The sequence below is a fragment of the Euprymna scolopes genome, chromosome 2 (genome assembly GCF_053919585.1).
Source record: "Euprymna scolopes isolate OS-2025 chromosome 2, ASM5391958v1, whole genome shotgun sequence".
Classification (NCBI taxonomy): Eukaryota; Metazoa; Mollusca; class Cephalopoda; order Sepiida; family Sepiolidae; genus Euprymna; species Euprymna scolopes.
Window position 1 is genome coordinate 39,901,402 of NC_136483.1, and position 14,127 is coordinate 39,915,528.

The 14,127-nt window shown below is 33.3% G+C and overlaps 1 protein-coding gene across 2 annotated transcripts in view; it reads right to left on the bottom strand.

Annotated features, from left to right (window-relative positions):
- LOC145291290 (sperm-associated antigen 7-like) overlaps window positions 1-14,127 on the bottom strand; it is a 43,416-nt gene that overhangs the window by 24,117 nt on the left and 5,172 nt on the right. For both annotated transcript variants that reach the window (XM_080136954.1, XM_080136964.1), the window contains exon 2: window positions 1,510-1,577. In XM_080136954.1, coding sequence (XP_079993080.1) covers window positions 1,510-1,577 — 68 coding nt within the window. The remainder of the gene's footprint in view (window positions 1-1,509; window positions 1,578-14,127) is intronic.

A 14,127-nucleotide genomic window follows, 5' to 3' on the forward strand; every position in this document is an offset into this window, starting at 1 on the left:
TGAGCCTGGTTAGTACTAGATGGATGACTATTTGAGAATACCAGGCGCTGTATGAAGGAGGATGTCGACACCTCCCTGTAAAAACTGCAAAAACCTAAGTTCGTCATTTCCCCTGACCTGAATATGCATGCAACCGAAGACTGCTTATGTTTGTTAGTCTACCAGAAAACACCAGGAACTGTTAAAATGGTTGATTATTTTGATGAAATTATAATAGTTGATTATTATGATCATTGTAATAGTTGAAAAATAGAATATTATGCTCACAAAATAAATATTTACAGAGAAAATTGTTTATGTTAACATGTTAGTAAATTAAGGAACATGGAACATAAACAACAATTTAAAATAGATTGACCTTTAGAGTCTGACGACTCTTATGTAGAGGTCATTTTAAAGTGACGTGGACTTTAGTGAGAGTTTTGAAAAAAAGATACAATGATTTAAGGAGAGGGCAGACGCAGAAGGATCAGGAGTGAGAAAGAGCGGATTCAGTCGGAGAGTGATGGCTTCCAGTAGAGGGGATCAGAATGTGTTAGTCTAAGACCAGCGACAGCTTTCCAATGGGGAAACATCAGAAATAGAAGTTGCAGAAAAGACAACCTGAGATTTGTTAATTCATTGGGATGAGTCTTCTTTGCAGCTGTTCTCAAAGATTCATCAAACACAATCAGGAGTCAACCAGGTATGTTTCTCTGATTGGCCCGATGTTACAAGCCCAGAGAACTGTTATTTATCCCTTTTCTTACATTGTTAAATGTATCTGTTGTCATAATTTTTATACCACTAGCCATTACACGAGTTAGACATACGTGCGTAATATATATGTTATACAGAACGAATATGTAATATTCATTCTGGTGTATCCGTAGCATAGTACCGTATACACACAGTCATATAGATCCCTCTACGACGTAACACCTGGACACTTCCTCCTTTGAAGGATGCTAGTTTAACCCACCTAGAGTGAATGCTGCTGGCATGCATACATACATATGTAAAAGAGCATATATGAAAATAGCAGCAGTAGCAAAGGATGGATGGTAAGCGATTGCATTAGCAGCAGGAACAACGTTTGAATGCATATGCAAATTAGGGAGTGTGCACGAGATGGTGCAAAAAGAAAAAGATTTTAAAAAAAAAAGGGACACCACATGGTTGAGAAGAAACTAAGTCAGAGCCAAAGGAGATGGACGTGTAAAAGAAAGAGTGTGGTTGAAAAAGATGGACGTATAGGAAATGGCTGTCTATGGCTGGCATGTAATGGAGCAGAAGCAAGAGATTTGTAAAAAAGAAAAAAAAATGCAGAGTGGGATTTATTTTTGTTTGTTTGTTCTTTTTCGACGGTGCCGGACGGCGTGGGGGTTTGAGAGAGGTCTGAACTGTAACAAACAAGGTTAGAGCTTAACGGCCACATTACACATGCATGCATATCGCAAAATTGTAAAACCCTCAGGAAATGGACAGAGAAAGCCATGCAATTTTTACAAAATAATGAAAATTACTCACCTTGACTCTAAAATTCTCCAACCTTGTCTTATCCTCTTCTTGTTTTTTCTCTAACAAAGCACTTTGTTCTGTAAAAAAAAAAAAAAAATAAGTTAATCGTCAGTTTAATGTCAGCTCTACATGATCAAATTAACTTCTAAGCTAACCCATCACTGGCCAGATCCTTATTTATCTTTCTAAAATCCATCATTATCACTTCCTCTCATATTTTTCTTGGCCTTCTTCTGTCAACTGACCCACATTTACTAATACAAGAATTCTCATTCATTCTTTCCAACAAAGTATTCCTTTCCATATACTGACCAGATGTAACCTTTCTCTCTCTTTCCACAGACTAAGCAAGGAAACTTTCCTCTTTCTGAGGATTTTTTAACACTACAACCACTAATTATTTGGATCTTGGTGATATTCACTCTCGGATTTTTATTTTTCATAGCATTCCTCAAAGTCTTTTAACTTAACAAGTAAACCTTCCATTGCGAATTTTCCTTCCTTTTGTTTCACAGAGTTTGAGATTCCTTGTTTAAACATTTTACACTGCTTCTTAATATAACAATAACAATTATTCTAATTCTATCTTATGCTGACTTGTTTTTATGTAGAAACATAATGTTTCAAGTTTTAAAGAAAAGTCATTTTTATCTTTAAGATTTTCATAATGTTATGGAGGCTTAGTTCATCTTCCCTAAATATAGAGAAAGGTTTTATCTGCCATTTCAGAAAGATTTTCTTTTACAAAAATCTACAATTACAGAGAAAAAGAAATAGAAAGATTTAGAAAAATCCAGAACCTCCAGAAAAAAAGATTGAGAGGGTTCTAGAAAATTCTAATACTGAGTACTGCTCTCTGTAAGAGAGGTTTTCACACTAATTCGGTTTGTCTCTACATAGTTGAGTTAAACCAGCCAAAAGAATCCTCTTTAAAACCTTCAGTAAATTTTCAGATTAGGTCCATCTTCACAATTTTCTTTTAAATGACGACTTTTAAAGGTTTTCGGCCATGCTGAATACGAAAATCGCCTTGAGATTTTGCAGAAATAATAAGTTATCGAGATATAAAAAGTTGTATTATGCATTGTATTCTTTGGCGGCCATCTTTGTTACGCGTGTAGATTTGTTTATGGAGCGCGCATACGCGCGTAAAAACAATGGCCGCCAAAGAATACAATGTATGATAAAACTTTTTATATCTCGATAACTACTTATTTCTGCAAAATTTCAATGCGATTTCCGTATTCAACATAGCAGAAAACTTATAAAAGTCGTCATTTAAAAGAAAATTGCGGAGGTGGACCTAATCTAAAAAAATACCAAACCTTCAGTTAGCAAAAGATCTTATTTTGAAATATTTCTCTGATTAAAGATACCATGAATTTAAAATTTTGAGATTTATGTGAATTAAACTACTTGACCTAATACCTTATCCACTTCTTTGCTACTAGGTATAGTCTTTATCAGCGGTTTAAGTAAAAAATTTTCTTTTTGTCTTACGTTTATGTTAAACGTTTTTGCGTTAAGTGACGATTATATTTAAATTAATCTCCCTATTGTTCTCATCCATTTTATGTTGTCACACTTAACCATGTAATGATAGTTCGTGAATCCAAGCTGGTAGAGCACCATTTTGAAGACTTGACCAAAAGTTATATTTTATTGCAAATTAATACTTGAATGTGTCTTTCCTCTCATCTAGATATTCAAAAATGTAAAAATCTTTTAAAAAAATAAATAAAAATACTTTCTTGCTAACACAAAAATTTTAAATACAGAGTGTTACAGAGTCTTGAACAAATTTCATCTACTGAATTATATATTTTAAATGAAAGTGACATGATTTTAAAGCTAAATTTATCAAATTCAACTTTAATATTAACTAGCAGGGGTGCCCGGCGTTGCTCGGGATGTATGGAGGTGTGTGTTGAGAGAAAAAAAAAAAGTGTTAGTAGGCAGGCAGGTAGGCTCAAACCTGTAATGCAAAGGCAGAAAAGAAAGTGAAAGAAAACCTGACGTCTTACCTCTATGCTATGACGCCACAAAAATTGAAAAGTGTTCAAATCTAGCAATGCCAATCAAAAAGTTGTCAACTCAATGATAATTAAGTTGAGAATCCTAGGAGTTTGCACAGAAATAAAAATGTTCTTTAAACCTGGCCTAGGGCCAATGAAGCTTTCTGCTTTCTCTCATGGTATTTGTTTCCCCATGAGGCCGTTCCCTGGAAAAAGGGGGGAACTCTGGCAGTATCAATGTTAAGTTTTGAGACATTGTGTTGAACAAAGATGGCAGCATAGTTCAGATCAGTAACCAAGATGGCGGCCAAGAATTAAATGCGGTCCGTGACATAGTTAACCTCTTAAGTTCTGAGATATTGTGTTGAACAAAGATGGCGGCGTAGTTCAGATCAGTAACCAAGATGGCGGCGTAGTTCAGATCAGTAACCAAGATGGCGGCGTAGTTCAGATCAGTAACCAAGATGGTGGCCAAGAATTAAATGCAGTCTGTGACGTAGTAAACGGAGAACTGATTGAATCTAAAATTCGACGATTTTTATAGTAATTTTGGAATGTTTTCATTGGTTGTTTAGCACAGCCATTGGTTATAAAAATGATTGGTGAATCCATTCGTCTCATACCCCCATTAGGAGTCAAAAACATTTTACACACATCCTTTTTTGATATAATGGAAAAATTCTTTCGGATTCAATTTTGGTTTCACTTGAGAAAAAAGAAAGAAAAATAAATAAAAAAAAATAAATGAACAAAGAAAAATAAACCAATAAAATAATTGTTTTTTTGTTGTTGTTTTTTTTTCTTCTTCTGGTTCTGGAGGAATTTGTCTTTATTCTCATTGGTCAAAAAGAATTATTAATATGTTGGTATAATGTGTGCAAAAAGAAGCCATTTTTTTTTTTTTTGATACATATAAAAATAAACACTTTTCAAATATATATAAAAACATACGAATAGAATACTTTTCAAATACATAAAAACATATGCACAAAAATTCACAAATATACATTTTTTGTTTTGTTTTAACAAATGTTTGCAAAAAAAAAAAAAAAAAAAAAAAAAGAAGTATTTGACAAATCGGAAGTTTACAAAAGGGTTTTAACAAGTGGCTTTTTTTTTGTAACAAAAACTGGAAACATTATGTTAGGTATTAGTTGGTTAATTTGGTTAGTAAGGTAGAAATGGTCGCAGTTTAACGTCGTGCCGGGGACAATTTACAAATTTTTTTTTTTTTGGTGTGATTTTGACTGTTCATGCTTCTCCTTTTGGGTTTCTGAAAAGAGATTTATTTATAATTAGATTCCAAAAAATTTGGTTATAAAATGTCTTAATTCTATTCTTTTTATAGGTTTAGTGAAAATGTCGGCTATATTATTCTCAGACGTAACATAAGTAAGAGTAATAGATTTTTTCCTTATCTCATCCCTTATAAAATGATATCTGATATCAATATGCTTTGACCTTTGATGAATCATAGAATTATTTGCTAATAAGATACTGCTCTGATTATCACAATGAATTACTATAGGTTTTTTACTTTTATCTGGTTTTAAAATAGATTTTGGAAGGGTGTTCAGAAAAATTGCCTCCTGCGCGGAAGGAGTAAGAGCCACATATTCTGCTTCACAAGTAGAAAGGGCAACAATTTCTTGCTTTTTAGTTTTCCAAGAGATCATAGGTCCAGTCTTTGACAGTCTAAAACAATAACCCACTATACTCCTTCTATCCTCAGAGTTAGCCCAATCTGAATCCGAAAATCCTTCTAAATTTAGAGGATATGTAGATTTTTTAAATCTTAAAGATTGTTCCTCGTTCCTTTTAGGTAACGAAGGGTTTGTTTTGCACGATTAAAGTCTTTAATTGTCAGTTTCGATAAGTTTTGAGATAGCTTTGTTACAGTGTAACATATGTCAGGCCTTGTTGCGGTCATCAAGTAGAGGAGGCTCCCTACTATTTCCCTGTATATTCGGTTATCTATGAATTTTGTTTCGGTCCCTATATTTTTATTTATGTCCATTTCGACGGGAGTTGAACGCGGCTTACAATCTTGCATTCGGAACTTGAGCAGAATTTTTTCGATGTATCATGATTGGTTCATAGTTATAGTTTCATTTTCACAAGTAAATTTTATACAGAGGAACCATGACAGTCGTCCAAGATCGGCCATTTTAATTTTTTTATTTAATTCATTTTTAACATCTTTTAAAGTGTTGTCACAGTTTGAGGCGATTAATATATCGTCAACCCAAAAAACCAAAATCAACAATTTATTACCTATATTTTTGGTATACATGCATGCGTCTACGGGACATTGTTTGATCTTGTGAAAATCTGTTGCCTCTGTTGAAAGTTTTAGGCAAACATACATACATACATTGAAACAGATTTTTGCCCTTTATATTATAGACTAGCGGGGGTGCCCAGCATTGCCCAGGTGTTTGGAGGCGTTGAGAAAAAAAAAGTGATAGTGGGCAGGCAGGCTCGAACCTGAAGGGAGAAAACAAAGTGAAAAAAAAAACGAGGCATTTTACTACTCGGCCACAAAAGGAAGGGATTGAAAAGCATTCTAATTCAGCAATCAAATAGTTGACATGCAGAAAATGAAAGTTCAGTGGATTAGTTCAGTCAGGCGAAGAAATGAAATCACGCACTTAAGTTTGGCTGTAAGCCAGTTAAACTTTCAGCACCCCCCAGAGTGCAGGGGGAGGGGGCTCTAGCAGTGTCTTTAAGAAAAGCAATTGTCTGATATGAAGGTTATCCCCCACAGTGATCAAAGCTGATTTCTTTCAAGATGTGCTGGCCACGAAGGCCAGCGAACTGCTTTGATTTTCGATTTAGTTTAACTTTTATACGAAAAACACCAACAAACATGCGACAGAAGGGAATAGCGTGAATTTTATAAAAGTCAATCAAAATAAATCTAGAGATGACGTCCTTTGCAAATCATAGATATTATGATCTAGGGGGTATATAAAAAGTTCTAATACATAGTAACCCCCCCCCCCGAGAACCCTTCTAAAAAAAGCCTTTGTTGGACATACAAAAACGCGCGCGCCTGTTTTGTCTTATATATATATATATATATATTGATGAACATATCTAGGCTCAAACAAAAATTTATTGATTGAAATAAGCACCACCAGAGTCAACACACTTTTGCCAATGCAAAACAAGTGTATTTATGCCAGTAACATAAAAATCTTATGTTCTGATGGCAATGAAGTCACTGAAGGCGCTTTTTATATCGCTTAGGCTTTTGAAGCATTTCTCATGCAGAAAGTTATCAAGATGCTTGAAAAAGTGGTAGTCGGTAGGTGGGAGGTCTGAAGAGTATGGCAGATGAGGCAGAGTTTCATAGCTCAATTCGTTCAACTTCTGCAGGGTCGGTTTAGCAATGTGTGGTTGGGCATTGTCATAGAGAAGAATTGGCCTTTTCTATTAACTAATGCTGAGTGTTGTTAAAGTTTCTGATGCATTTTATCCATTTGTTGACAGTACTTGTCTGCCATAATGAGACTGGTCGTAGATGACCAAACAGTCAGCATGACCTCCTTAGCGCAACTCTGGCTTCAAGAAGTGCCGTGGAGTTTTGCGTGGATTGGCTTCGACCAAGGCTCTTAATTTACCATTGTCTACATCCGATGGTCAACCACTACGCTCATCATCAAGTCTTTTCACCACCACAAAATTTCTTAAACCACCATTGTGCTGGTCGTTTAGTAGTGGTTCCTGGGCCAAACAATTCATTATTAGTCTGAGGAGTATTGAGAAGTGTAAAAATTTGAGATTTGTTTATGATTGACCAGTTTCATTTAAAATACGCACCTTCATACGCTGTCACGGTCTATAAACAAGCAAAATATGAGATTTTTAAGGATCCCTATTCTACAAATTAACCTAGTATCGACTTACCAAATAAACTCATTGAACTTTGCTAAAAACAATATCATTTGGAGGAAAAGAAAAAAATACTAAAGAGAAAACTTGAGTCAATTGTTATTTTGTTGTGTTTCGAAATTATGATTTGAAAAGAAATAAAAACTAATTTAAACAGTATTACAAAAAAGTCTTGCATTTTTTTTTTTTTCTTCACTAAATAAACTTGTGCTAGTGTGCAAATAAGATATTTACGGTTGAGTTGGGTTGATGACAGGAAACAATGAAATAAGCATACAAAAAATTTTATTTGATAGAGAAAAAAAACAGACCATTATATTTAGTTTATTGTATGCTAGCAGACAGCTTCCATGGCTCGTGATTGGAGGAGGTTCATGAATAATAAGATAAAAGAATTAAAAACGTGTGCATAACATTTTTATTTTAAAACTTCTCTCTTCTACAACTCCTTTCTCAATCATGTTATTTTTTGAACATGCCCCTCTCCATCTCAACTGCCTCATACTTTCACCCACTCTTTGGCAACTGATTCAATAGAAAATTAAAATAAAATATTAATAATAAAAAATATTCATCGACAACTGACTGACAGTTTCAGTGTTGTTTTGTGAACAGCTACTAGTATGAACGATAGGAAGTTATTTTTTTCTGACAAACCCCATCAATCCACCCCATGCACTAATTTGGTCCCTAATGACTTCCAGAAAAATATTATAGCAATTTTTTTTTTTAAACAGCTAGGAGTTATACAAAATCTGATGATGTAAAGTTTATATGTGCATGGTTGATAATTTCTGACTTTTAACCACACACACGATTTTTCTACCATATAATGCCAGTGCTTTCGCAAAACATGTTAACGCTGTATGTGCTGATTGTGAAAGATTTGTTAAGGAAATTTTTGTTTATCTTCCTATTAGAACTGTAGACAGAAAAAAAAATCAAAATTACTTTATTATATATAAAAAATGAAACTAATGCAATTAAGTCCAAATCCATAAAGAGAATTTGCAAGAATGAGAATAGGGATGGGATATGATCATTGCTTGATTATCTTCCCCTTAGTCAGGCTGTACACTTGTTGACCGAGTCATGTTCCCAATTCCATCTCAGTGATTCACTCCAAGAATGCAATACGTTACACAATTTCATTAACATTTATCAGCCAATATGATACCACTCACACTCACTTTCTCTGTTGGCTCAACTAGTCAAGAAACCCTAACAATAATATGTCCTTGTGTACAACTATGTAGGAGTGATTGGATTGTAATAAGTGAAATGAATTAAAAAAAAATTTTACAACAAAAAGGGCAAACAAAAATTCAACACAAAAACTGAAAACGAGAACTTTTTAAAGCCAAACCAGCATCTACAGGATTCTCGACCGATAGCCGAGAAACATGAGCCAACAGTGGTAGCATTGACGAAACCAACAAAGATGCACAAGTGTATGATGTTATACACCAATCAGCAACAATATGAGAATATTTAACTATGAAATATATTTTTATAACAGCTGCTGTAGGTAGACTATTTTTCTTTAATCAAATTTTAATGAAATTTATTTGAATTCTTTATATTTTATGATCATTTCATTAATTTAATAAAATTGTTTAAAAACTGATAAAATATTTTTTAAAAAAGTGCATTTAAAAAGTTACACATGTCAATTATGAAGACATTAATATTTTAAATTATAAAGTGGTTTTAAAGTTTCAAACAGAATTTAAAAATAATCTCTGGCTAGAATTAATAGTCGAGTATCATGGTCTATTTGTGTTGATCAACCAAAAGACAAACAAAACAAAAAACAACAAAAAAGAACAAGCATAAAAACAAAAAAAAATAATATTGTTTTTTTTTTTTCTGCACACTATCAATAAACTGAAAATATTGTTTGTTGTAATATATTTTATATTTAGAATTATTCAAGAATGTGCCTTTTTTTTTTAATTTTTCTATTGCATTCTCACCACAAACAAGGCACAGTGTCACTTTGATATAAGGGGCTATTCTCCAAGAGATAATCTGCAGAGATACTATATAGGGAGTTGAGCAGTAAGATGTCTGGTTACATTACACTTGAACTTCTACATGCTGGTACAGTCAGGAAAGCAGGAACCAAGAAGGGAATTCCAAAATCTAGCAGTCCTAGGGAAGAAACTATTAGAGTAGAAGGCTTTTTATCATCTGAAGATCTCTACTGTCTAGGGGTGGGATTTTTCTGCTTGTCAGGTTTGTTGGGGGGTTGATATTTATGTCAAAGGCGGAGAAGGACTTGTAGTTCATCAGAGCATCTACCATTACAATAATTGTAAAACACACAGAGGGATGCAACATTTTGTCGATAGGACAAAGGTAGAAGCCTAGCTGACAATGTGGGACCTATTAGGTTAGCAGCTCTCTTTTGAACCCTGTCTAAGAGGGAGAGATTAGTAGCAGATGCACCAACCCAAATGTAGCAACAATACTCCATAAATGGGTGAATGGTAGCCTTGTAGAGTTACAGGATACTCTCAGGCATAAGTAACTTTCTAGCACTGTAGAGAGAGCTCACTTTCTTTGCAATGGCAATGTGACTGTCCCAACTCATGTTTCCTGTGAATGTTAAGCCAAGAAGTTTGAAAAAAGTACTTCCAGGTAATGTATCATTAGCCATGGCTATTAGTGATTAAGAAGGTTTCTTGTAATTATTAAAGGAAAGAAACTTAATCTTGGCAGCATTGAATGTAACTATCCATGTTTGTCCCCATTCCACTACATACTGGAGGTCTTCCTTTAGGGTTTCCGCCATTGCCTTGGATATGTGTTCATTCATTTTCCCTTTTACAGATAAGCCTATTCTCTACAAGGCCAACTAACATTACTTATTCATAAGATAATCTGTAATTCTAAAGTTTACTAATTAAAAGATTACCTATGAATTAAATGTTAAACATTATGAATAATCTAAGAATCTCTTTCAATTTTTATTTTTACACCTGCTACTTTTTTTTTTAATAGTTATACAAATTATGTATAGAGTAAAGTGATATTTTTTTCCTGTACTGTTGACCGGAATAGCTTTCTATCCAGCAGCTAGAAAAAAGAAAATTTTTATTCATATTATTTGGACTACTGTTCTTATCTCAAGTGTTAATCACACAATGTTTGAGTCAATGTAACCTCCAACTTCCTTTAGGTATATCTTGTCGAATTTGGGAATCTGCATAGAATTTCTAATGGGACCTTTTATTTCATTCACAGGGGTAGCATATTCTCATTCCGTTATTCCGTTAGCTATGACTGAGTAAAAGTCCTAAGTAATTCACAATTGTATTTTGAGAATTAAACCATGAACTCCAGAAGAGTAAATTACAACTGAATTTTACCAAATACTTTATCCAGCATGCCACGGGTCATTGCCAATTATCAATCTTCATCTCAAAAATTCAGAAATATAAAATGTTTAGTAAGTAAGATAGAGCAAATATTGGTTTGTGTTCTAAAAACTTTTCAATTGATTTTTAACTGTTTATATTTAATCTGATCAACAATTTTCTTTTGATTATTAATGTCATCATAGTCCTCTATAATCCTCACTGGCAAGTCCTCTCCCTGCAACCTAAATAACTGTTTATTAATTTTATAACAAATAATTCTTCCTATATTCACCATTTGGACATCATACAGATGCTCATTTCCATAATAACCTTACATATTTTTACACTAATGAGTTAATTTTTTTATAATTCCATAACTCAAAGCAAATACAGAAAATTTTAGTCTTAATTTTAAAATTAGCTTTATAACAAGTACAGACACATGTAAACTATAGATTTACAATCAAGAGATAACATTACAATTATTCTTATGCTTACATGCATTCATACATTTTCAGCATTCATGCTGCTTCAATATTTGACCAAAATGTAATAGAGAATTATTTTCTAAGATAAACCCTTCCAAAAAACATCGCTTGAGTTGTAATCAATACTAGTCTACCTTAGGGTAAGATGAAAAAATGTCCAAAATAAAGTGATTTTTGAGATTATTTTGTCTTAAGAAAACATTTTTTTAAGTGATGAGTGAAAAAAAAAAAATAAAACTCAGGAAGCCTCCAGAGCACTACTGCAAGTATTAATTAAAATTAAGGAGACACTACTAAAACCAAGCTTATACTTCCCCCCTCCTTGAAGAGAAAATATTTTTTTAAGGTCTGAAAAAAAATAATCGTCAGAATTCACAGAAGTACTACTAAAAACAGTAAATATGATTATAGTTATATAACTATAACCATATTGTATTGTATATTTAAATCGTTTTTTTTTTTTTTTTTTTTTTTAAACTCAACAAGGTTAAATTACATTTATTTTTAAGTTATGTTAAAATAAGTTAAAACAAAAAAATATTGTGTATGCTTTGAATAGCAGCAGTGGCTTTTAATATTGGACTTAAAACAGGGCAGCCATGATATAGGTAAGCAGACAAATTTTTTTGAACCGGAAGTCACAAGCCAGATGGACGGTTTAAATGCCCAAGCAAGCAAGCTGATCTGAGTTTTATAATTATAGAAACTATTTCAGACTTTGATAGTTTATTTCTCTTGTTTTTGCAAGATGTGCTTTCTCTCTACCTTAAAGCAAGTGACTTTACTTGTGAGCGGGTCAGGTAGGAGTAGCACTGTGAATGCACTTGACAAGAGTGAAGTAAAATCTGAACAAACCTGATCTGCAGATACAAATATATGGAATGAGGATAAAAACAAAAGCAGCCATCATTGATCACATTATCAATGAGATCAATATTGTAATCAGAATGGACGTGATCAATAAGTTGAGGTGCATAACCATTAAAAAATGAAAGAATAAAGTTTGCAGACGTAAACTGTGCTGCAACTGCTTAGGTGCTAATCTTTTGCAAAATTGTTTGGTCGTTTGGTTTTACAGCATATCAACACTTTTTCAGGTTATTTAATGTCAAATCCGGTAATTTTGGAAAAGGTTTTCATGCTTCAAGTTCTTTATCTTCAAATATTTATTCACTGTGCTTGGTTTAGTTGTTTTGTAGAGGAAAATTGTTTTTGCTTTTGATTGCAGAACAGGAAAGGAAAAAACAATAGCATCAATATTTCGTACATTTTAGCAGGAAGCCAGTATCTTCAGACAGCCTGATCTGGTAGCACCAAGTATTATAAAATGGATGATAAGGACTTCAAAGTAGAGTTTGTCAGAAAGTAATGGAAAGTAGATTGAATTCTGATGGTAAATCTCTGGCATTAAAAAAAAAAAAAAAAAACAAGATATAAGTTCTATAAGAATTTCCTGAAAAAAAAAAAAAAATTGTTAAAGAGGTGGAAAGATGGATTGTCAAGATTATTCTCTTCTCATAGAAGGGTGAAGTGCAAGGGTTACAAAATGAAAAGTCACACGAGTAATAGACGTTTGAGAATTTAACCACGATGCGGAATGACACAATAGATATGTGAAATGTGACAAGAAAGCAGACACAGAAAGACGACCGTAAACCATGTCAGCCCAACTGCAGTTATATATTACAGAGAAACTATGGCAGTATATGCTGGTATACTAGAACTTTAAGATTTACTGCCCAACTCAGTATGGGCTCAAACTCAATGCTACACCAAAAACCATGGCAGCAGTCTTAAAAAGCATGTTGATGAAGGTTAATAAGACTTGAGACAAAAGTAAGAACAGAGGAAGTAATGGATCATCTTAAAATATTTGAGATTTAAAGCGAAGCCACCAGGACCATTCTAAGGAGAAGTAGGGCTAAGCTTCAAACTACAGAAAGAAATGCAAGTACATTAGTATTTGGAATCTGCAATGATGTACGATCAGTAAGTGTTATCAGCATGCAGCTTTTTGAAAAGAAGAGCAAGTGGAATAGAATGGAAAGTTAAAGTCAATGTTAAAGAGAGGTAAAAAGAGAGGATCCTATGACTGGGAGTTGACCTGTTTCTAAATGAAAAGCAAGAGTGGTGCAGTGTGATGTTACAAATGTAGGCATAAATAGCAATGATTCGGTGGTTTTCTTCAGCAATGAACAAATGCAGTTTTCTTATTCGCTCCTTTTTGCTTTCTTGAATAATAAAAATATGTTATGCCTCAATCTAGTACATATGTACATCTCACTTTTCTTAAAACAAATTCCCTTTCTTCAAATGGTTTCCTTCTATGCAGCCTAGGATCATCTAATCTGCATCTGAACAGTGAGAATTTGCATTAATTTGTGTGACTATTGAGGATAAAATTAAGTCCGTCTCACAATTTTGATTTTTCTAGTAATAAGCAACTGAACCTTACAAAATGCACAGACACATGGGCGTTTCTGGGGTAAGTAATTTCTGCACTCACTACAGGTTTGATGGCAGAAAAAATTCAGTTTAACTGAGAAAAAAATGGATGATGATAACCATGCATTGTTTCCGAATTAGATGCTGTGCTAAATGCGTTTAATTCAGATTTGAAAGCAATGAAGATTAAGACTGATTAAGCCACATTACCAAGTTGGATGAACTCTATAGTTACAGGGGGAAAAATATGAATATAAAAAAAAAAAAAATAGTGAAATGGAGATTAGGAATATGTGAATATATACAAATTGGATTATCAATGAAAACAGCATTTGTGTCTTTGGAAAAAAAAAAATGGCATATGTGCTAAAATGAATCATAAAATCGTGGTTGGCTCCTAAAATAAGAAGTTACAAT